The following is a 25,038-nucleotide window of genomic DNA, read 5'->3' as shown; positions in this document are numbered from 1 at the left end:
TACATTTCTTGGCTCACTCCTTGTCTATTTCCTTGCATTCTCTTGCACCCTTGCAAATCTGCACCAGTCCCGCAGCTCCATATACAGACCCTCCGAAATGAAGCCTCAAAGGATGAATTGGCAGGGGGGAGAGTTTGTGAGGGTTGATCATGACACCCACTACTACTTTGAATCACGTGATTAAAAGCTTTTAAGGTGTAGAGAGGTTCCCTTTTAGAGGATCATTGACATGTTTCAGCCCAAGGTCTAAATTTCAGCAGTTCTTTGCTTCGCTCGAGGCCTTAACTTGGGCGGCGGCCCGTTACCCACTGGGTGGGCCTGCCACCTCGGGGCATACCGCCTCATGAACTTCTTCTATATAAGCCAAGATTCCAACTCCAAAGTCTTGTTTGCCTTGGTTACATAAACAACAAATCAAACTAAACTATTAGTATGGTAAGTGGGTACGATAAGTAAATAAAATGCAATGTAAAAGTTTACACATTACGATAACTTTATCATCATTGTGCAAAACTATCTCCTACATAACAGCAGATTTTAACACAAATCATCAGTTCTCAGATTGAATATGAATAAAAGCGACACTAAGTTACTTTCTTACCTTCTCTCCAGGTGGGCCAGCAGCTCCATGTACTCCTTTCTCACCACGTTCACCCTAAAATATAGGAAACAGTATGAAGGACTGTGCTACATTGAACGCAATTTCATGTGTGCAGAACTGGACATCACGTTCCCATTCACTTCTTTCTTAAATGGTTTAGTGACTTGTACACACATTTGTAACATGACCACTGTATTAAGTTAACAAGTGATCAGATATGTGTAATTCATCAGCTCCATAAGGTAATCTTACAGAAGGAAGGTGGTAGAGTTAACATTGGTGTGAATTTCAGTGTCCACTGATATCAATGCATCAAGCATTCTTTCATAGAGGCATATAGATATCAAGAATTGTAGATGGGTAGCTCTATTTCCCCAGGGGATTATAGTGGAATCATAGTCAACAAGAGTCAAACTTAAGTTCTCCATCATATCACTTAAGCCCTGACTAAGGTGGAACGCATACTGTTAGTGACTGGCAGACATCGATAAAGCTATGTTTTGCTTGTTAGCTCTCTGTGTCCCTTTTCAACTCGTGTTCCAATGGACCGGCAGAACAATTAATGGAGAGGGGATTCATGAGGGAAGCGCATACAACATGGCCAAAAATACCTGCTTCCCGGTTACAATGACCCACCTCACTCAAGTGTCACTCCACCCCTAAACCCGCAGAATGAAACAATTCCCTGTCTCTTGCATTCTATGTCATTCTACCCCACCCACAAAACATAAACAGCAAGAAAATACTTAGCTTCCTGGCACTCTTGCCTCTCTCCACCCACTAAAGTAAATCATGCCATACCTCTGCGCTCAACTCACCAGCTTCTGCTTCCCTAGTCCATCACCCCTTTCTATTTCCCGTTTTCTTGACACACATACATGGGTGATCATCTGGTTACACCTCCCTCGTGGCTTTTAAGAATTTCTTCTCTCAGACTGTTTTCAGTCTTTACCTCTTGGAGCTTTTCTCATCATGGTCATCGTCACCATACCAAGGTCTCTGTAGTTCACTTTCTTCGCTACAGTTTTAAAGCCACTATTTTCAGTCTGTGACTTCTGTTGGGACCTTCCTCTGCCTTGTCTATGGCTCTGTAGCTCCAAACATGCAAGTCTCTTCTGGTGGCTTCAGCTTTTCAGCTGTAAGATGTTCTACTTGTGTAATGGTCCAGTCACAATTGTCATTCTGTGTTCTTTCCTGGATTTCTATGCTTGCCAGTGCCACTGCACTAGGCTTCTAAGGTATTACAATCACCCCTTCCACTAAGAAATGCCTTTTTTGCCCTTTTTCCCCAGCTCTCAATGGCTTTCCTCACTGCAACTCTTCTTCCGATTTAAGGCTTCCTTCTGCACTCCTCTCGCTCTGCTCTTCACCTCCGAAGAGGTTTACTACTGGGTTTTCTCACCACAGTCTTGTGCAAACGCTTATGCTGGCCTCTGCACCTATCCAGCTTCGGTCTTTGAAATTGCTCACAGTCTGAAGACCCTTGCCCGCTGCTTTCCATGAATGGGCCGCCATTGTCTGGTCCCACGTTCTGGAGCAATACTGGATATCTTCCACATCGCAGCCCCGCTTCACTCTCTGTGCCTTGTACACCCGATCTTCTACTACAAAGCTATATACTGTGCGCCTTCCTTCAAAGGCAGTTTTACTCCACCACTGTCGTCTCTCTTCTCGGGCCACCTTACATTTCCTGACCCTGCAGCTCCGCTAGTAAGGAGGGTGGCGTTGCACAATTAACTTAATAGAAGTATTCCTGGCACTGCGAGTGATCTATGGGGAAACCTCATTACATGCTTGTTATAATGACGGTCCTCCATGCCAAGCGTGTTGCTCCACTCTTGCCGCATGGTAGCCATGGGGTCTGCCACACTGGCATGCTGGCCTGTGACACCCGATGGGTAACAGAGTAGCACCAGACATGGCAGCTGTCCTTTGAGTGTGTCATATCTGCTCTTGAGTGTGGGACAGGTTGTGGGATAGGGGACACATTCTCCTCTGCTTCTCTCTGGTGTAAGAAGACCCAGGGGAGATAGAGAAAATGTGCCTTTCTCCTGTGGCAACATCACATCTTAAAGAAAGCAAACAAACCGAACATACTATAATCAATTTTAGCATAACATGAAAAAAAGAAAAGATAAAGTCGTCTCCCCTACCAGACTCAAATCTAACCAAATGTACAGTTAGTTATGGTCTTTCAACAAAAAACAAGTGTCATAGACCTTCTGCCCACCACTCAGCGGCTGTTTGCCACTTCTAGATCAAAGAGTTCATAGTGTGGGAGTAACATGCAAATACCATAATATACTGTGTTCCAATCTTCAGGTTCTCCCTTCCTTATTATATTCAGGGTTGGATTGGGGCAAAAAATTGTTTCGGGAATCAATGAAAAAATGGCCCACAGTTGCAAATGCCAATTCATTCCTTTTTTGACAGACTGTTTGAGTAGTACCCAAGGGGTGGGTATCAAACTGGCCCACATGGGCCAAAAAAGTGGCCCATTTTGACCCAAAAAACGGGCTCACAGTAGCATTTTGTGCCTCATCACGAGTTTGGCGGCAACCCTTAAATGCAGCGCTAGCGCTATTACCGCCGCATTTAAGGGTCCGCCAGATCATGACCTTGGCGGATTTCCCCCCAGCTCTAAGCTGGGGGGAAATCTTCTGCAAATTTGCCGATTTTCAGCGCATTTACCACCAGGGGTAATAGCGCACATTTTCCCCATTGGGCCCAATGGGGAATGAAGAATTCCCGAATGGGCCCAATGGGAAATGGGTAATAACTGTTCCGTCAAACCTGTGATCCGGCGCTAAAAGCGCTGTGGCGTTTGGCGGTAGGGCTATTAGTGCTGGCGCTAATACCCCGGCGTTACCGCCCAACTCGTTATGAGGCCCTTTGTGTTTTTCGTTCAGGCATTGCCATATTGCCCTATGGGCCAGTCCGAGGCTGCTTATATTGCTGCCTTCCCTATCACCTAGCCCACCCCTGCCTTCCATGACCGTAGTTGACTATTCTCTTCCATGACAGGACTATGAAGCAGCCTTCAGGTGCGGTCACTGAGACATGGCATGAGCAAGTAGTGTGTTCTATGATATAAGTACTACACTGGGAAATTGACTCTCATTGATTCGATGAGGGTACCAGGTTAATGTACGTGTGTGTGTGTGTGTGTGTGTTCCGAGGTAGCAGATGTATCAGAGTCGGGTAGGGGGAGTAAGAGAAGCAAGAGCTCCGGAGGGGGAGAAGTAGGGTTCGGCTGAGTGATTATTGACTGGTGAGATGATATTTGAAGGAGCAGCGTCTTAGGGTCCTGCGTGCAGCGTAGGATGAAGGGAGTCAGTCTCACCTGAGTTGTAAGCATGTTCCAGAGACAGGAAACGTAGCAGGAAAAGGCCTGTTTCTTAGATTTTCGCTCTTGCATTTCTTTGCTTCCATTTTGCAAATGTCATGGATCTGGTGAGGTGTCGATCTCTGAAGAAGGCCTGTTTCTCGACACTGTTTTGAGGAGGTCTAGGGAGTGTGAAGTGGGGGTTCCCACTGAGGCCTATTGTTGCCAGAATGGTGTTAAGAAGTGAAGGCTCCTGATGAATGACAGCTTCATGACACAAAAGAAGAGTTAAGTTGATGGAGAAAAAAGTGTGAGGCACGTGCAAGAGGTATAGGGAATATTTTAATGTTATAAAAACCCTCTTTTGATTACATGTTTTATATTAATGTTAATAAACTCTATTGAAAACGTAAATGGATTAGAATTGATAAGAATACTCATGTCAGAAAACCACACGAAAATGAGGGGTGCAAGAGAGAGAGAGCGAGAAATAGTTCACTGGTTGGAAAAAAGGAACATGTTGCAGTTTAACTACCAACATTCCGTTTCCTTTCATGTAATGCACAAAAGCAAAATTGGCAGCGTTTCAGTTTGCTTTTCGGAAATGTACAGAAGCAAACATCAAGTCGTCTTTGGAAAGGGGGCAATAGATTGTGAATCGTCGAGGATTCAAAGCGTAAGTGTTATAGACTGCAGCTGCAAGCTCGAGTATGCGGAGGCCAGCACTCTTGCTGGTGGCACTCCTTCTCAGTCACTGTACACAGTCTCGTTGAACGGAGGAGTCCGAATAGAGATTCAGGAGGCCCATCTCAAGAAAAGAGACTGGTGAGCGCCGGCAGGCTATGCGGTTGCCATATAGCAAATGAGGGCGGAAGCCATATGCACCTTTCAATCATATGTCTACCGGACGAGCGCCATTCAAACCTTGATTCCTTAGGCGATAGAGTGTCAGCTCTATCCGGGTATACTTACTGTGACTCTGATGTTTTCCCCGGTTTCCTCTTCAGTATTGGAAAGCATCTGATGACACCAGCATGCGCTCTCCAGTTAGCCTGCAAACTAAGCACACTCGCTTCTCCAGCTGCAGTCAGCTGTTGGTGCCAGAGAGGGTGAATGTGTCTACCAAATTAGCGCAAGTGACCCAGAATAGAGAGCAAGTCCAAACCAAACCAATACTGGAAGGATTGTCCCCAACCGCCCCAAGAAGATTTTTCAAATAATCGGTTAGAATGGTGCATTATTATTTTACAAAATACGTTGTAAAAAGTGTACAACAAGGAATGGGCTCTGTGGGGTAAGACATGAAAACAATCCAACGGTTGGATGCCAGATCACCAACAGTGCAGAGGAACATTGTACACAATGTGCATGGTGGCAGTGCCCGAATTATATATCAGACTTGCTTCTGTAAACCACATGCTCATGATGCCTTATGTTGTAGTTATGTGTTTATATGTTATGGCTGCAGGGCTTCTCTGCAGCCCCTTCTGTATATTATTAAAGTGCGTGTACATTCTTAGATAGAGTATCTAGATAGAATGGTAGAGGGTGTTCTGGAGGTTGGAAAGGCAATTGGAGAAGGGAGCTGAAGGAGAGAGCCTCTGGGGGCCTGTTACCCACTTGACCCGTGTGCTCATAACTGCAAGCCGCACACACCACGTGCCTGTGTGTCTTTTGATGTAATAGCGGTGACAAGCTGGTCCTGATCCACGGGTCCCCAGGTGTGGACGTGATTGCTCCTCCATGCTGCGCTCACGATGATCCTCTCAGTGGCGCTGTTCCCGACGAGCACACTGAGTGGCTGTGAGGGAGCTCCATCAGGCGCCGCTGTGTTCCAGCAGCCTTGTGGGTTATGGTGTCCAGACTCTCAGTACTGTGGGGGCTGTGTGAGTGCAGTGAGGCACACACACGGCCTATTGCTGGACGCATCGTTAGAATGGCACGCATTTGCCATAGGGCCCAGTGCCAGAGATAACGCTCCGGTTAGCGGAAAGACCCCTGCTTTGTGAGACGGACGCAACACTTCAGACTTGTGTATGGGCTGTCATATCAACCGCGAGTAATATCGTAGCACGGCTGCTAGGGGATAAACATTTGAATGACTTAGAGAAAGTCACCCAAGGACGAAACAGAGCATCAGGTGATGTCAATGAACACCCTAGGAGGATTTGTAAGGATCAAAATTATCTGCTAGTTTGTCAACAGTGCAGGGATAGCCCTGCCATTTACAACCAGATTGCTGGTTAACAGGGGGCAGAGTGTGGCGAGTTATGCCTCAACAATTTCTTGTAAGCCCAGGCTAGCCCAAAGTAAAGTGGGAAACCTGGAAGGAGGATTTTCAGGACTATGTCCTGGCAATACCAGGACCCTCATACAGTATTTTGAGGCATTGTGCTTTTCTCATGGATTGCCTGGGATTTGAAGGTCGTAGAATCCTAAAGAGCTTACCAGACTTGATTGCTCTCAATGCAGTTGTCGAGGAACAGACAGGTGGCGAGTCTTTGAATGCATACGAGAGCATTACAAAAAAATGGATTTGTCCTTTGAAAAGAAGACCAGCATTATACTGGAGAGACACCACTTTGGTATCCATGAGCAAGGACGAGTTGAGTCGGTTGAAGACTTTATCACAGGACTACGAAAGCTGGTAAACAAATGTCATTTTGGGCTAACATAAAATGAGTGACTACGAGATCAATTCATGTTTAAGATATGCGAGAGGAGGGTAAGGGAAGAGATATGGAGTAAAGGTGATCCTCGACTTTGCGGGCAAAGAAAATGGAACACATGATGGCGTGTTTTAAGAAACTGGAAAAGAAAGATTCACAGCCTTTGGAGACGTGAGTTGCTACTGTGGATGTAGGTGTGGATCAAAAGAAGGGAGGATAGAAAAAGCACGTGGCGGTGCAAAAAGGGGATGTAGTGAAGAGAGGAACTTCCACTGAGACTGGCGACGATAGAAAGGCTAAGGGGCCTAATGTTAAAAGGTGTTTCTGTTGTGGGAGCACGTTTCACTTTGCAAGTAATGGGGCATGTCCTGGTCTTAATGTGATACGTCATAAGTGTGGGAAGAAAGGAAATTTTGCCCGCTGCTGCGAGAATTTCTATCGTGGGATGGTTAGAGAAGTAAGCATGGAGCAGGGAGAGTAGGAGGTGGAAGAAAAGGAAAGGCATGCAAGGATTGCAGTGAGTTGTTCTGTAAGTCTAGTGGGATTCCGAGCCAAGAGGGCGAGAAACCACACATGATAGTTGTAGTCAATGGCGGGAGAGTGCCTTTGCTGGGGGACACAGGATCAGATTAAATGCCTATTGATGGTAAGCTGTGGGAAAATAGTTTTTAAGGGAGCACAATTGTCTCACCACAGCATTAAAGCGTATCCATATGGCGGAGCACACATCAAACTTGTTGGTGTATTTAAAGCAAAGCTGGATGGCAAACAGAGGTCTACTGTTGCTAATGTTTATGTCTCCAAGAACGGTGGGAGCCTTCTGGGCTAGTATGAACACAGTGAAATGGGGCTTGTGGTGGATCCCAAGGTTCTGGGGCATGTGGCTCTGAGGGTCGAGCAAATAAATAAATGCCCAGAAGAGTGTTTCAAAGCAGTCAAAGCAGTATTCAGAGAAGGTGCAGGATTATAATTATAATTATACTTGTTCTTTTATAAAACGCTTTTTACCAGAGATTGGTTCCTAAGTGTGGGATTGGGATTCAAACATGTGTTGTCTTGCTTCCAAGACAAACGTGTTGCGCCAGAGCTGCTCCTCCCCGCCTGCTCTAAGGGGTTTCGTCACTGCATTCTTACCCACCGCAGGGACAATCCGTCTGCAACAAGCAATATGATTGGCCCCGCTGTGTCATTACCAGCCCGGCAAAGCCTTTGTCACACCGGACGCACCCGTGAGATCCGTTTAAACGTTCTCTCGGAAGTATTATGGTATCCATTTTGGGTCCCTGATGTTGCAACTTTGAAATTGTGCAACTGTAAGCATTTAGGCAATTTAACTGCTTATCCACCGTTCACAATATCACCTGCCTTTTCTTTTGTTTTCTTGCCCACCACTACTTTTGACAACGACCCAACCGACTGAGCCAGTAATCATATCCGCGCTGACTCCTGCAAACCCATTCCGCATGGAGCTCCGGTAGCAGGCCCCTTTCTGATTAGTAATGGAGCAGGAGCAAATCAAAATTGACAAAGCAACAAACCAATTGCTTACGCCAATCAATTAACCAAAAAGTAACTTTTAATTTAGTAGGTGAAATAAGTGTAGAGGAGTGGCTCCAAGACAACCCCACGCACACAGAAGAAATACCTTCATGTTCAACTTTGAAGGCTTCTAGTAATGAACTGTGCTCAAATGTACATTTCAGCAGGCATGCTACTATAACCCATAGTGGATTGGATTTAATTAAATTAAATGAAGCAGGATTACGAACACAGTTTGCTACTAAATGGGCTGTGGATACTGCTGGCTAATACATAAAGGATATTCCTCTATTTTTTCAATGGAATCACTTACACCCATGGCTTCTTTTATGCAGACGTGCGTACTGTTCCTGGTGCCTATTATAAGCCACAGGGCTTAATCTCTCTTTGCTCAGGAATAAATCATCATTTTAATAATCCACCTTTTACTTGTAAAATCAACATTATGTACAATGAAAACTTTGTCAGCGCTAATAAAGTTTTCATAAGTATTCTAAAACGTTTAAGGTGAAGGTAAAGACTTATCAGTTCATAACTCACATATTTCCCAGAGTGAATTGCAACTAATTAAGCTTTCAGGTTGTATTCAATACTAATAACCCCGATACATTGCAGTTCGAAGTCTGGTTTGACATTCAACTCCACTTTGCTGGCCATAGGAGAGAAGGGCAACGTCTACTACCAGCTAATGCCTTTCAAATACTGAAAGACGAAAAAGGAATGAATGCAGTACGCAACGATGACCTTCAATGAAGTAGCCAAAAATCATCGTCCTTTTCTGGAACGACACTGGAGTGATTTATGAGGGCGAATGTATGAACGACCAAATGATCCAGACTGTCCCATACATTCGCTTCTACAGTAAGTTTCCAAACTTCCAAAGGATGCTCCATGCTGTTTTGTTATTCCACGTACATTTAAAAAAGCACAATATGCGAATGAGAACACCTGGTACACCATTCGTTCTCTCTGCAAAAATAGTTTTGGATCTTTTATGCCCAAAATATGCAAACATGCACACCTGAAAAAAATGTACAGCAACCACTCTACTCGGGTCACATCTATCAAAACCTTTGGCTAATGTCGGACTCGAAGCACGCCAAATAATGACAGTCACCGGACACCGAAATGCCTCATCCATTGACAGCTATTGGCAACCTCAACCAAGTGACCGTCAGAAAGGGCCATCAATGCTCCAACATGCTGGATCGCCTACTTCAACTACCGAGTCTCTTACTGTTAATCCTCTCCAAATGGATAACTTCACCAATACATGTGGCTCACTGGCATGGCATCCCAGCTGTGGACAATGGCCTTCCATCAATGCGTCTGCTGAAGTGTGTAGTACAATGTCAGCGCTTCAGTTCACTGTGTTGCAGGCACTTCTTTTCTATGTCAAATGGTGAACATGTGACTGGTCTGTCCACAAATTGGACCATCTCTTTTGCCTACCATTGATCTCTAGGAATCAATGGCAGAGAACACAGGTAACACCACTTCACCAGAGATGAATCAAACTGAGCATTTCTCTCCGCCTAAGATGCTGTGGTGTGGTACATTCCTGTAACGAGATTACCACACCCTGTGCACGATACCTCAGGTATATGTGGAGTATGACAAAGAAATAGGTATTTTTTGTTTGCTTTGGGGGGTGTTAGGCCAAGAGGGAGTTGAGGGAAGGTTGGCATGGGAGCCAGTATTGTTATATTATGTTACGTTGTATTTGCATAGAGCCTGATGTCATAGTTTATTGCAAACAGCGCTTTGACTGTCAGAGAGCAAAGGAGGAGTATGATGAACATTCAGTAGTGGTAGGCAGAAGCAAAGTTGGATAGACAGTTAGATGAGGACGAAGGAAAGGCAAGATGCACAGGAAGGCATGAGAAGGAAAAGGTAGAGAAGCTATATGTACAATTGGACAGAATTTAGCGTGGGACTCAACTGTATTCTATGGGATTCAGAGGCAAGAGGAGAGATAGCTGGAGAGGAGATGTTCTCTGCGGAAGGGGGTCATGTCTGGAAATGACTCACTGTATTGTGAGCCTGGGCATTTTGAAGCCAGGCCCAAGAAAGCACAGACAGCAAAGCTCTTACACTTACTTCCCTAGGCTCCGAACAACATTTGGGAGTGGTTGTATGTCAGAAATACAAAGTTTCCAAGTTTTTAAAAGCTCCCTGAAAAGCAAGCAAAGAAACCTCATATTTTCTGGTTTCCTCATGTATGACATTTTTACCAAAACCTTAGGGTTGTGTGCAACATGCTTAAGGACACAAAGCCTGTCTATGGCAAAATATTGAGCCTTCCACACATGGTGAGCCAAGGCATGAAAACACATCATGCAAAGCCGCACTACTCACTCCCCTAAGCCCTAAACAGGGTTCCATGTGTTAATATCCCAGCAAAAATATCACCATACAAACATATAGCCATATTCTTGCGGCGATGTTAAGCCATGAAACCTGCTGGTTAATATTCCAGACACTGCAAAATTATCCCCACCAATATTATCCCCTATGGCCTTATCCCATGACCATATACATGGCGATATTATTGGTGGGGATAATATTAGCTAATACCCTAAACAGCCACGAGCAGCCGGGTTGCATATATTGCAAAGCTGCAAAGAAATATGGGCATATTTAACTGAGTGTGGGATTTCGAACACGGCTTCCTTGGAAGCAGATGCCCAGTGCACCCTTTTTGCAGGGTCCAGAGTCCTGCTAGGACCTTTAAGGAAATGGTTATATCAGTGTGTGAGGCAGGAATCCTCTGAGGCTAAGGCTGGGCTCTAATGGGACTTAATGTTTGGTTTCTTTGGGAGAGGTTGGGCCATGAAGGAGTAGTGGGAAGGGTGGCATGGAAGCCAGTATTGTCATTTTCGGTTATTAGGTTACACTGTTGGTACTAACTATTGGCGAAAACTAATTGCATGGGAAGTGACAATATGAGAGAGATGGGATGTGAAGAGGGACACACTGCCTGTGGCTGTTGCTTGGCCTTTTACCCACCAATTGACAGCCCATTGTCATGGCAGTCCCTATGGCTATTCTCACCCACTATCAGTTCCAAAACCCTTGATCGTGGGATCAATCTCTTTGAGATAGCTCTGTGCTTTTAAGTGGATGTCAGTGTTATTTCTCAGCAGCCCTCTGAAAAGTAATGCTCAATTGCAGCCATTAACCAGTCCCCAGTGTAATACATTTCTTTGCCCCTAGCCACTTTATAAGCAACAAAAGTGTTCTTGCACCTGTTCCTTTCACTGAATTCCTATTAACTCTTGTATAGGCATTACATAAGAATTTTCCAGACACTGCAATAATATGTTCCCATACTAACATCATTGTTCCCGCTGTTACCATCTTATGGTGATGCAGTACCTTTGCAGCAGTTCCTGGAAAATGTCTCCCATATGTTCACAAAAGTCTAACTGTTGGCTTTGCCAATGCTTTGTTTTTGTTTGGAAGTGTTAAGAGGGGGTGTTCCCGGAATCCCAAGGATGAAAAGGGACAGGTAAAGTCCATTACTCACATTCTCACTGGATCGCAATTTGCCATTAAAAGGTCACATTAGCATCCTAGAGCCATGGTGAAGCCAGTCAAGTGATTCGGAATGGAACAGTATCTGGCCAAGTCACCTCATCATGTCAGCCGCCTCTGCTCCTTATCCTTGTACCTGCGACATGCACCCCCTCCTCTCAATGCTACTGGCTCATCCGTCGCTTCCTCCTGCCATCTGGCTGCATCATTTTCCCATTTCGCACGACCACTTCCAGACCCATAATTCTTTGCCCACTCCTCATTTGGGCTACTTCTGGGCAGGTTGTTACATGTCTGGTGGGTATCCCTCACCATCACCAGGGTTGACTACTCTTTCTGCCGGTGTGTCATGCTGCTCTAACAGAGCATTCCCCCCACCCCCCACATAGACATCCCCGTGCCACTAGCGGGTGCTAATGGTGTCAATGCCAATGGCAGTGGGCTGTAGCATACTGGTAACAGCCCACAACACATCAGTATCACCCTTGCTTTGCTCCGGCTCTTACCTCTGGATGACTGGATGTTATCAGATGGTACATTCTACCGAAAATAGCATTGCCACCTAATTCGGAACCTCTTGGGGGAAACCATGCCGCACTTCCCATAAATACATATTGCCGCAACCCAGTTAGTACTGGTTGCTAGTGCGAATCGAGTGGCCTTTGGCACAACCATGGCAAAGGGTAATGTGCTTAGCAATGTAGTTCTCCACTGGTGATAGGGCAATGATTCTACCTGATTCCGGGTATCTGCCGGTGCAAAATGTTGATAGATTTACACGTGAAATATTTGTTCTATAAGCGAAAGAAAATGAATAAATACATACATAAGACGTGTATAGATCTATTCCTGTGTGGTTAACTTCAGGCAGAACCGTAAGGGGATTCATATTCTGCTGTAAGACATCTAAATGCACACAGCTCTGCCAACCTTTAAGCATTTAAATATAATGAACAATCAATGAACACACCACCGAAATGCTAAAGCTACACAAGGCAAGAATTCAAATTAGTGATGTGTTTCTGCATGCATTCTCCACCCACCCAAAACTGTGTATGTGTTTACTTTGCAAGTCTGGGCAGGTACATGTATTTCTGTCCCCTTAGCAGACAGGTGCCATTCTATGAAGATGGCAATGTGCCATGTGTCACATGATGGTACTGATCACCATCCTTTCACCCTGCTAGGTGACCCATTGCCCACAAAGTGAACATGACATCACCCCCTACTTGCTGAGCTCCTTTTAGCTCCTCTAGGCTAAGCCATCATGTGTGAGTCAGTGTTATATCTGTGTATACCCTATCCTGCAAATGGATGCAATTGGAGATCAGCAACACTTATTACAGAATTCTTCGCAGCATGTGTAGTTCGGGATCTTCATCCGGTCTCAGGTGAAATCATGCATATATCCAGAAGAGACATGATGCTGCAACGGATATTTCAGCACCTGCACGCGTTATACCAAGATCACGTGTTCTTTTTTAAAGCTCCTGTTTAGATTGTTAATATGCACGTGAAGGTTCTTGGTTAGTTTGTATGTGAAAATAGCATGGCTGACTAATGCATGACTTTGCACGTTTCATCAATGGTTCAAAAAGCATCACTTATTTTTTTTTATTTTTTTTTATTTTATTGGTTTAAATTCAAACCTTTAAAATATTACAAAAACAATCTCACATCAAATTAGATCCATCAACTTAAATACAAAACACCAAACACCACCTCCCTCCCATACTCCATCGTGGTCCTACTCCAGTCTAGTCAGCTAGTGTGACTCCACATGGCTTTGTTTGGGGTTGATCAGTCTGATGCAGAACATCCATATTTAGCCTCTCCTCTATTGCCGCCAAAAAGGATGTTAATGGCAAGATTAGTTTCATGTCAGTACCATTCCACATTCTCATCCACCATTCTTCTGCGCACACAAGTTGATGTGCGTCATTCCAATGACCCAGATGAATTGATCGAACATCTTTTAGACCTGGACAGAACAACACCAAATGTTTTGAGTGATTCCACTTCCTTCTCACAGAACCGACAGACAGGATTCACTCCTGCATTGCCGGCCCAATGACTGTATCGCTCTTTGGTTTTGAAGGCGTTTAAGCGAAACAGCAGAAAAAGTCTGCAGGCTTTTGGACTCGGAAATAAGTGCAGATATTTTTGTAGCACATTGTATCCTCTTGCTTCTGCAGGTGAGTTTTTCATTGCTCTAGCAACGAGACGCTCACTACACGTGGCTTCCCAGTCTGCCCGCCAGATCTTTACTTTTGCTGCCGTGGGATTTCCATGTAGAGCGACCAGGCTAATATTATATGCGAGTAAAAGATCTTCACGGCATTTTGTCCATAAGGAAACCATATCCGTTCCCCTCGGGGTTGCATTGTGAAGTATCCGAAATTGCAGAATTCCTTCCTGAGCTCTAGTTTTCCCGTATAAAGCCAATTGGTTCCAGATGATCCGAGCATGCAACGAAATTAACGCCAGTTCGTATCTTATGCATGCTGTTGAAACTCCAATTGGAAGACTTAGGCCCTCATTACGACCCTGGCGGAAATCGAAAAACGATGGCAGAAATGCAATACCGCCATCGAATAGCGCTCGGTGCGATTATGACCCGTCACCGTAAAGTACGATGCCATTAGCGACACCATAGTGAACGCCAACGCTAACTGCACCAAGTACGCGCACGCGCGCCATGCCAAACCGTAATTACCACCATGGCGCAACGGTACGCGAATTCTGACCCTAGCGGACATGTACCTAACGCCATCAAGCATGGCGGAAAGTACCATTCCGCCATGGTGAGAAGTACGGCATCGCGAACCAACCGTAAACGGCCCTACTGAGTGCCTGTACACCACTCCCTGGCCACATTGCACAACTCCTCGTAGGTGCAATGAAGTCACACAATGCAACCAGTGAAATGTACAAGTCACCCATGCATGCCAACGAACAAATGAATCTAGGGGCTCCAAGTGCCTTGTGAGTGGCCATCCATATTTGCCATGGCACCATTGCCGCACTGATGCAGCACAGGCATGTGAAGGTTCAAGTCCAGCAACATGAACTGAAATATGAGACAAACAAAAACAGGCCCCCCCATCGACTGACACCAGTGTAAGGCAACATTCAAAGCAGTATCCTGAGTGAGACTGCACCAGCCCTGTACTCCTGCCAGTAAACAAACCAACCATCAGCATAAGCATGTACCACACAAGTTGGCAGAGTGACTGAGCAGCCAGGCTCATCTCAAGAGGGGCCAATGGGAGCTGCAGGGCACAGATGGCACGAATACAGAAGCTATTCCAATGGACATGACCTCAGTCTCCCTCCAAGAAACGCACGCAAACACAGGCACCTGTGACCAGCCATATTCTGATAATCACATCATTCCACCAATCCACCTGGCTGACCGGCATCTGTTACACAAAAGCTAATCCCCCGCCCCTGAGCATGACATCATTAAAACAGTCATATAGGTAGCCCCTATCCCTGACCACACTGGGCTTCGTAGGCAAACGCGGCCAGTACAGTACCACGCAACTATACTCAGAAGCCGGAACCCAATGCAGATCTTCTCACAATACATCGCTCCACAAATAGGAATATGCTACATTACTTGCAAAGAAGAACGCTACACGGTTAATTAGAATAGAAATTTAATGCACAACAAAATCACCAAGCCCATACAGCCATTAGGTCATGAACTCCAAAATATATTTCATTATTGTGGGCTGCATCCGCAATAAATGACCAGCTTCTTCTTGTGTGACGCCCTGTTCCTTCATGGTACACAGGGGCTACATTCACGTTCAAAAAGGCAACATGGAAGCGCCTAGAACCGCAGGGCCGTCCCATAAGGTAGGCACTAGTCCAGCTGAAAGGTCGATATGTTGCTCCTAGCCACTATTACTGCGTAAGGGCATGTGGCCCATTGGCGATCGTCCCATAAGATCGTAATGGTGCTCCACTGATTAACTCGAAGCAGCAGGTGTCGGGAGTAAAAGCCATCTGCAGGAGTGGCATACAGATGGCAGCGGCAAAGGGGGAGGAGATACCTGTCACCCAAATGAAATGAAAAAGAATAGAATGGGCATCAGAACTTCATTTGAATTACTCACTTCAATGATCACACTAAATCCACAGCCATATGCATGCTAGCCCACTCAAAAGGATTATTCCCACCCAAAAATCACTTGCGAATCATAACTATAAAAATCGAGGTGAAAACACTATTACAAACGAGTGTTTGTGTGCATGCGTCTGTCAAAACAGAATCCATTAGATGGGATTAGTAACGTGCATAGACACAAATGTTTGAAGGCGCGTCGAGACAGGGAGGGTTCAACAAGGGCAGATAGACGATGGTCCCACTATGGCAGCTCTGCATCACATAGCGCAGGGGAGGTGGATAGATTCCAAAAAGCCCTGTACATGGCAAACTCTCCATTAAATCATCTGTCCATGCATCCATACATCATTCCCTCATCCCGGAATGAAAACGCCTGATTATTTACTCACATAACATGTGAAATTTCCATTGAGTCTGTGCGTAATGCAGTCTGCAAAATCGACTGTGCTCCAGGCCGGAATTCCAGTGTTGTGAAGTAACATGTATTTGGGAACGTCCTGCCTTATCGTCCACTACGCTATTGCGCATCCCATACTATTCATATCAATCATTGCATTCTCGCCATGGCCCCTGTCCCAAGGACATTAAACAATAGAACGTTATATTTGCAGTCAGACCTGTGGGCGTCTCCTCGCCGCTAGCTGAAAACCGAAAGCGCCGTCCTTCGAATTCCTCATTTGCAACATCACGTCGAAAAGGCATCTGTGACCGCTTGAAATCACAAATTCATCCATGTAGTGCGGCAGTGTGTGAAAATGGCAACTGGCTTCACTCACAAATGGGACGCCCCGCCCGTCGGTGAACCTCGGTACAGTGCTGCATGAGGGTCCACCGTTAATCGAGTACTACATTCCACTGACCCTTCACAAGTTTGTTCGCGACTGCAAAGATAGTATGTGAAACAATGGGACCATAGCAGAATGAACATATGAACCAATATTTCACTGCCATCGGGATCAAATACATGATTGTAATAGCAAGATGCCATGCGTCGAATTGCAGCGTTGTGTGCGGGACGTGCTCGCCCAAAGGGGATTGCAGCTTGCACAGGTGAAATGAATCACCACAGGTGGAGGCTATACAGCCTGAAAACACATAAATTGCACACCCAACCCCCTCCCACAACCACACCCACTCCAAAATGCTACCGGCAGGACTAGCGATGTTGGCCCTGGGGGACCTGATAGCACTGCAAGTACTCCAACTTCAAGAAGAAGACGAACACCAACTACTACAACAACCGGCCGCACAGAGGAGACGCAGGAGGAGGAGGAGGGCAAGGCAGGGCCAGCAAGGCCCGCCAGCACAGCCACTACCACCACGCAGGCAGCCCGCAATCCCACGCCTCCGAGCACATCCGTTCAACCTCACGGATGAGCAGATCCACACCCTCTACCGTTTGGACCGGGACACCATAACCGCCATTGTGGACATGACACAGGCTGACCTTGTCAGCATGATAGATAGCCCAACCGCCATCCCACCCCTACTGAAGGTGGTGTCTGTACTCCACTTCCTGGCCACAGGCACCTACCAGCACACAGTCGGACAGTTGCATGGCATTTCACAGCCAGTGTTCTCACGGACACTATTGCAAGTGCTCGATGCCCTCCTGAAGCACGCAGACGACTACATCTCTCTACCACGCTCGGAGCAGGAAATTACGAACACAAAAGTGGGATTCCATGCACTTGGCGGCATACCGGGTTGCATTGGTGCCATCGACTGCACCCATGTGGAATTGGTCGTCCCACATGCCATGGAGGCCCAGTACCGCAACCGAAAACAATTTCATTCTCTTAATGTACAAATGGTGTGTGACTCCAACAGGATCATTACACATTGTTGTGCCCGATTTCCTGGATCAACCCATGATTCTATGGTCTTGAGGAACTCTACAATACCACGCTACATGGAGCGACACGCAGGGAACAGATCCTGGCTACTCGGTGAGTCTCATTTCATGCATGATAATGTGGGGTATGTGATGCGGCAATGACCTGGCAGGAAGGGGGGGGTGCGTACGTAGCAATGTCATTCCACAAACATCCTTTATTGTCCACATACAGGTGATGCCGGGTATCCACTGAAGAGATGGCTCCTTACACCACTCCGGAACCCACAGAACCAGCATGAGGAGGACTACAACCATGCCCACTCACGTACCCGTGTAATCATAGAACAGGCATTCGGCTTACTGAAGACTCGTTTCCGCTGCCTCAGCAGGTCTGGCGGGGCACTCCTGTACCGCCATGAGAAGGTTGCAAAGATGGTCATGGCATGTGTCATGCTACACAACATGTGCGTACGTAGAAATGTGCCCATGCCCCCTGACGCAGAACTGCAAGCACCTGAAGATGGTCATGATGAGGGTGGGGATGTGGCAGCACCTCAAGGAGTCCGCGAGGCACAGGAGGGCCGTGACATTCGTCAGATTCTCATTGATTCATGCTTCTAGCACTCACGCCTGGTGGCTGATACATGGACACGGGACTTGTGGCACTGTGTGTGTCTGGAACATGCACAATATGGACTGTACGCCTATAAAGGCCTCGTACACAAAGATCAATGTCCACACATCTCATTGGATGATCGTGCATTGTTTATAGCATATGTGAAATTATGTTACACACCCCATCGACCCGCCACCCAAGTGAGCCCAACACACCCCCTCCACCCTCCTACCTCCCCCCCGAACACCAGTGTCCAAGGATGCTCATTGTCAGTGGGCAGACGCTATTGCAAGCCCCCTCTCCGGGTATCAGGGGCACCCCTGCCTGTGGAGCGCAGGTTCCTCCCAGATCTACGTTGGGGGCTGCCCTGGACGGAACTTGCAACGGATGATGTCTCTGCCTGCTCACGTCCATGCATGTCCCTAAGGGTTTGTGAGAGCTCAGTGAGCACACGGCGCACAGCGGCAAGTTCAGCACATACGTCTTTGGACGTCGCATGCAGTTCCCCCCTCAGGCTCTCGGTGCTTCTCTCCATTTGTACTCTCAGGCTCTCGGTGCTTCTCTCCATTTGTGCCCTTAGTGTCTCTGTACTTCTCTCCATTTCTGCCCTAAGTGTCTCAGTTGATGTTTCTATGGCTGCCTTAGTACCCCCACATTCATCAGCATGGTCCTTGAGGATCTTGGCCAGTTGCTGCTGTTGCACGATCACCTGGTCGAGGGACTGTTGCCTCTGCTGTGCCATGGCCATTTGCGGTGGTGTCACAGAGGGGCTGGTCACCTCATGTTGCCTTGCCACAGGGCTTGTGGGGGATGGCCAGTCGTCGTCTTGTGGGTGCCCCTGCGTGGTATCCTCATGGTGTACGGGATGAAACAAACAGGGGGATTGAGACAGGTCATGGATGGATCCTACATCGACATCCCTGTTTTCTGTGTCGGAGCATGCTGCCATTAATGCAGTGTCACCTATGGTGCTGCTGCCACCAGAAGCAGTGCCTTCTGTGGCATCCATTGGGGGACCTGTGGTGGTGCTGTTGTGGGCATGCTGGCTGCTGGGGTGCCTGTTGAAGTTCCCTCCTGTGTGCTGCCACTTGATTTGTGCTGCTGCCGTGTCTTGATCCGTGCAGCTGAGGTGGAGGGTCTTTGGCCGTTGGTCTTGGCCCTCTTTGCAGGTGTGCTGGTAGGGGTGTCCTGGAGCTCGTCGTTTGAATCGGACCCTGTGGTGGAGTAAAGTAGGGCGAGCGTTATTAATGGGTCTGTGGAAATTGGAATGGCAATGTATCACATGCATTGGGGTGGTACCTGAGGGTGATTTGGGTCAGGGCCTTGGAGGTGGTTTCATTTTTGTGTGGATTGAGGATGCAGTTGTTTTGCAGCCTGCAGTTAGGGTGTGCCTGCTGCACGTGTAGAGGGTGTTTTTAGGATTTTTAATTATTTATGTATTTAATGTGACTTTTAAAGTGCGCTATCAGGCCAATGTATGTGGACGTTCTCCTGGACATGTGTTACTGTTGCACTATGTGGACACATGGTACTTCACATGATTGGACATTGTGGATTTAGCATTGTTTTATTTGGGCCACCTACCTGATTCTTCTGATGTCTGCACTCCTTTCTCCATCCCTCCGACTCCCTCTATACTCTCCATTCCAATGGTGGAGGCACAGATTTCTTCCCAGGGGGTCAACTTGATGGGTGATTCCGATCCTCCCCCGGTAGCTGTGGCAATGTTACGGTTGGCGGATAGTATGCTCCGTACGCGTATCCGCAAGTCGTCCCATCGCTTTCTGCATTGCTGTGGGTTGCGGGGTGCGGTCCCCACCGCACTTACCCGCGGTGCCACCAGGGCCCATATGGCCTTCTTGTTCGCAAGTGCCGTCCTGGTCATTTGCGTCGAGAAGACAACGGCAGCATTCTCCTGGAGGGTCTCTGTGAGCACGGTGAGTTCCTCACGGGAGAAGTGGACCTGCCGCTTGCGGTCGCACGCTTTTTTCGCTACTTTTCCCATTTTTATTCCTTTCACTAGGGTGGATGACGGGTTGGGATGTGTCTCAGGGTAGTTTTTTTATGGTTGTGTGGGAATTCTGATTTTATAGGTGTACGGCGTGCTGTTTCCCGTTCCGGGACCATGTTTTTACTTCCGTTTCCGTATATTTACGGTCACCGTACTTTCCGATTGCCGCTCATTACGGTGACCGCTAAGATGGGTGGCGGAATTGCACCTAGGGCGCCGTACGACGGCGGTGAGGGGCATTTTGGGGACATTTCCGCCATCGCGGACTTTGCACTTCCGCCATGGCGTAGTGCTCGTGCCCGATGGGTCGGAATTAGCCGCACTTTGCTCCGTCGTGCAATGGCGGAAACGCTATTTACGCTATGGCGGTCAGGTCAGTCACTTTCCGCCAGGGTCGTAATGAGGGCCTTAGAGTTTTAGTCCAGAACATATGTTCGAGCAATGCCCAGTGATTCGATGGGCATCCGAAAGCATTTTCTGCTCCGTACGCAAGGATCAGCAACATTTTATGTTCGTAAAAGTTTCTCAGGGGTTGCATCGAGAATCTTCCACATTTTTTATGAATCAAAAGGCCCTGACATGCTAACTGACCACATTTCCTCTTTGATTCACGTGTCCAAGGGTCATCGCAAATGCTGGAATTTACCATCATGCCCAAGTACTTCACGCTTTTTGATATGCATAATTTGTCTTGCCCAAGTTTCCACACACATTTTGTCTCCAATGATTGCAAAGTAACGCTAGAGTTATGGAATATAAGTATTTCACTCTTTGTGGCGTTAATTTTCAAGTTGTTTAGATTCACGTACCTCTGTACAGCTTCTAGTTTGCGTTGTAGGCCGATCGGAGTCAAATCCAAAATGACCAAATCGTCAGCATACAACATCCAATTTATTGGTGACGAGTTGAGCTTAGGTGGAAACGCCCTCACGGATGATATTGCATCACCAATATCTGATATGAAGAGGCTGAAAATTGCAGCTGCCAGTGGGCAACCTTGTTTGACACCCTTATGTGTCTGAATCTAGGCAGATAGAGAGCCAGACTGGTCCAAACGAAGGGTGATCGATGTATCCGTGTGTAGTTCTTTGATAGCAGCTAATAAACCAGCAGGGAAGCCCCATGCACCTAACTTTTGCCAAAGAAGCTCTCGATCAATCAAATCAAAGGCGCAGGAGAAGTCCACAAACGCAAGGTATATTTTGCTGTTTGTGCGCTGTGCTTCCATTTTTAATAGATTCAAGATGAGTAAGTTCAGCAAACACCCAACATTTTTGACAAAACCTGCTTGTCTTTCATCGATCCTTTTTGCTGATTGAGCCCAAATAACCATTTTTTTTTGTAATAGCGTTGCATAGATCTTGCCTAAAACATCAAGCAATGCAATTGGCCGATAATTTTGAGGTGACCTTCTGTCACCTTTTTTAAAAATTGGCACAATTATCCCTGTTTTCCAGGAACTTGGCTACTGCCGAGACATGATTATTCTTGCGAATAAATCCACACATAAGTCAGCCCAAAGGTCAGGAAACTGTTTGATCATTACATTCGACAACCCATCAGGACTGGGTGCCCTACAGATTTTGGCTTTCTTGATAACCTCGCAAATGTCTTCTCTCGGGAAATGTAAGTCCCATGGAGTAGGGTCAATCACTGTTAGCGGCTCCAACAGCGGGTCTTTGTTGTAAAGTGTTGTAAAATGCTTCACCCACTCGAGTTCGGTCACCGGACAAACTTGCAACGCTTCTTGTGGTGATTAATGACACGCCAAAATTCTCCACTGTTTTTGGTTATTAGGGTTTTCAGCATGGCCTCCGCGTCTTGCTGATGTAATAGGAATGTATGGCTTTTTAGCCAATTTTTATTGGCTTGTTTTATAATTCTGTTTTTTGACGCTATTTCCCACTTTGGCCCTTGGTTGCTACTCCGAATTTCGGCTCGCATTCGTCTTTTGCGCTGCATCACTTTTAAATCAAAGCAATGTTTGTTATGAAATGATAGGTGTTTTAGACCGATGTTCTTTACTTTAAATTGACACAGTAGCGAAGCATATTCAACCTCCTCCGGGCTGCTCTTAAATTGGTTACATAAGTTTAACACCTCTTGTTCATCCAGCTTTACTCTTAAGCGGTTAGATTCGACCCGCACTTTTGTTCTCCATTGTCGTGGTTGAGCTACTATCAAGTTTTGAAATTTCAGCTCTAACAGTTCATGGTCACTATGAACCATTGCCCGAACTTTCAAAGAGTTTATCCTGCCATGCATAGCATCCGAAATGAAAAATAATCAATCGTTGACGATTGATCATCACGATGCCACGTAGACTTTGCTGGAATAGCCCCATGCGTGCAGCCGTTTACCATAGTTAAGCCTCTTACATTCAGTTCTTCCGACCAGTCTTTCGCCAGTTGTGATTTAGCTGGATTCTGTGGCTTAAAGAAATCGATGTTTAGATCACCACATATTATCATTCCCGCCCCTTTATTTGCTTCAAGAAGGTTGTCAATGATTGTTGTAACTTGATCAAGGAACGGGTAAGAGCCTGTCCAACTATGATTCCAGTACAGGTTTATTAAATGGATTATATCTACCTCCTTTCCTGCATGATTAAATTTGCCTATCTCAGAGACTTGAATGTATGAGGCGTAATTTTTTGAGTTTAGTAACCGATACCCTGAAGATCGCTTAATCATTGTTAGCAGGTCAGCTATCGGTCTCCCCTTTTCGGCTCTAGTGGCAGGATTCAGTGCACATTCAAACTCTGAGATCACTGGTGTTTCTAACATCCACGTTTCTTGCAGACACACCAATTGCAAATTGAGAAGCAAGTCATTATTTAGCAAGTGCATGAAACCATTTATGTTCCATGACGCAAAAGAGCAGAGCTGTGATTCCTCGTTCGTTGGGCATTAACTTGAAGTTTTAGTGTTCAGAGCACTAGCAAGCCAATTCCAGTCTCGGCTGCTTTATCTACCCAAATCGCTGTTTGCCAGACTGGAAACACTCCTATCGCCTGAAATAGCATTATTTAAAGTAATCTGAATATTCTCCATTGGATTTTTGCTGGGCGACAATTTCTGGTTAACCGACGTCACTCTAAGACCTGTAAGAGCAGCACAGCTTGTTTTGGGAGTCGCCTCTATCGTGCACAACTCTCCTTTCGAAGTTTGATTCAATGATTCATTTTTAAATGACAGCTTTCTGGAGTTGGAATTGATGTTATGAGTAACCAAGGCATCGCCTGTGTCTGCCATACCCACACGTGTGTCACAGTTTGGAGGGTCAATTACTTTATAGATATCAAACCCCAAAGACAAGAGATCTTCCCCAGCTTCTAAAATAGCGTTTGCAATTATGCTGGATACTACATGTAATATAACCTTATCATTACAAGTTTCATTGGGAAATTCCACTATTTTTAGGTCTTTAGAACCTAGCGCTCTTAGACGGGGTACATGATGGAGCAATCTTATTACATTGGTGTGGTTCAAAATCAATTGATCACCTGACTCTATCCTCTCCAACATCAATTTGAACGTCAAAGTAACATCCAAGGGATGAACTGTTTCCTTCCTATTGTTATTCTTCTGTGTAATCGCCCAGCCTCTGGGTTGTTGATACTCAGCTTTTCGTGAAGGACAAGCAACCTCCTTTTTCGAGACCACCTCCGGTTCAAAGCGATTTCCTTCAAAATTTGAACAGTTTGTCGGGAACTCGCTCTTACATCCACTCACCGCATGTTTTGATTCTAAAATACATTTTAGACGTTCCCTTTTTTCTTGTAAAGTGGCAAAGGCTGGACTTTTTGGAGTCAACTCATTTTACGGCCGCTGTTTCAACCTGCACAATAGAACAAATCCTTCCCCCTAACTCTGATGTTGTAATTTTTATTTGATTCAGGGGCTCTTGTTACCCAGTCATTTTAGGATGCAGTTGGTCTACTTCAGCATTCTTAGGAGAGGTGAATTCCACATGCCTAGAAGATATCATGACCTCTTTTGTAATCGCTGCAACCTCAGGCGGTTCGTTCCCTGCAGCCTCCTCTTCCCTGACAAAATCCTCGTACACCGATAGGTCCAGCAGCTCATCTTGGTTTGCCTTTTCCTCTTTGCTTAGGCAATGGCTTGCCGATTTCAAATAATGTGCCGTTTCTCCTTCAGGAGTCTTTATCGGCTCCTTAGTTGGTTTTTTCAATTTCAAACATGTGGTGATCGCTTTATCTACAAATTGTAACATGTTAATGTTGCAGAGAAATTTTCGGGCATCTCTTTGTTTACTCTGCTTACGTCCTGGCATGTTTTTTTGCTTTTTACTTTGCGAAACCTTTCCTTTTTTGTTTCCTGCCCTTTTTTGTGCATCTGGTCCTCCAAAGATTGGAAAGAAACTTGCAGACTTTGCGCTAACACTGTCAGCCGCTTCTGGACCAGGAGTTTGCTCCTCACCTGGCAATTGAGAAGATGAGTCAGATGCATTTTGGGAATCCAACAGGGCCAGATTAGTTGAACTTCTGGCTTTTATAAATGCTGTGTGAAAAGAAGTGTCCAGTGTTTCGCTGTGCTCGCCAGCTTCACAACATACGTCTCCGGTATTTACATAGTTCTCGACGTCAATTACCACTGGGAGCGCAGACTCCTCAATTTCCATATCAGCATTAGTTTCAGCAACATTCGATCCTAGGTGCTCTGTTTGTCTTTGTGGTGAACTGATCTCATTGGTCGTTACTCTTTTCACCGCCTGTGGCACAACACTTGTCAACTCATTCGTTGGC

The 25,038-nt window shown here is 46.1% G+C and overlaps 1 protein-coding gene across 3 annotated transcripts in view; it reads right to left on the bottom strand.

Moving 5' to 3' along the window:
- The window catches only part of COL19A1 (collagen type XIX alpha 1 chain), a 2,241,461-nt gene that overhangs the window by 1,568,829 nt on the left and 647,594 nt on the right, over positions 1-25,038 (bottom strand). For all 3 annotated transcript variants that reach the window (XM_069606203.1, XM_069606204.1, XM_069606205.1), the window contains exon 10: positions 602-655. In XM_069606203.1, the coding sequence (XP_069462304.1) occupies positions 602-655 (54 nt within the window). The remainder of the gene's footprint in view (positions 1-601; positions 656-25,038) is intronic.

This window comes from Ambystoma mexicanum, chromosome 4p (assembly GCF_040938575.1).
Source record: "Ambystoma mexicanum isolate Mex_15411 chromosome 4p, UKY_AmexF1_1, whole genome shotgun sequence".
In the NCBI taxonomy this organism is placed as follows: Eukaryota; Metazoa; Chordata; class Amphibia; order Caudata; family Ambystomatidae; genus Ambystoma; species Ambystoma mexicanum.
The sequence above is the reverse complement of the archived record's forward strand: the minus strand, read 5'-3'. Positions and strand labels throughout refer to the sequence as shown.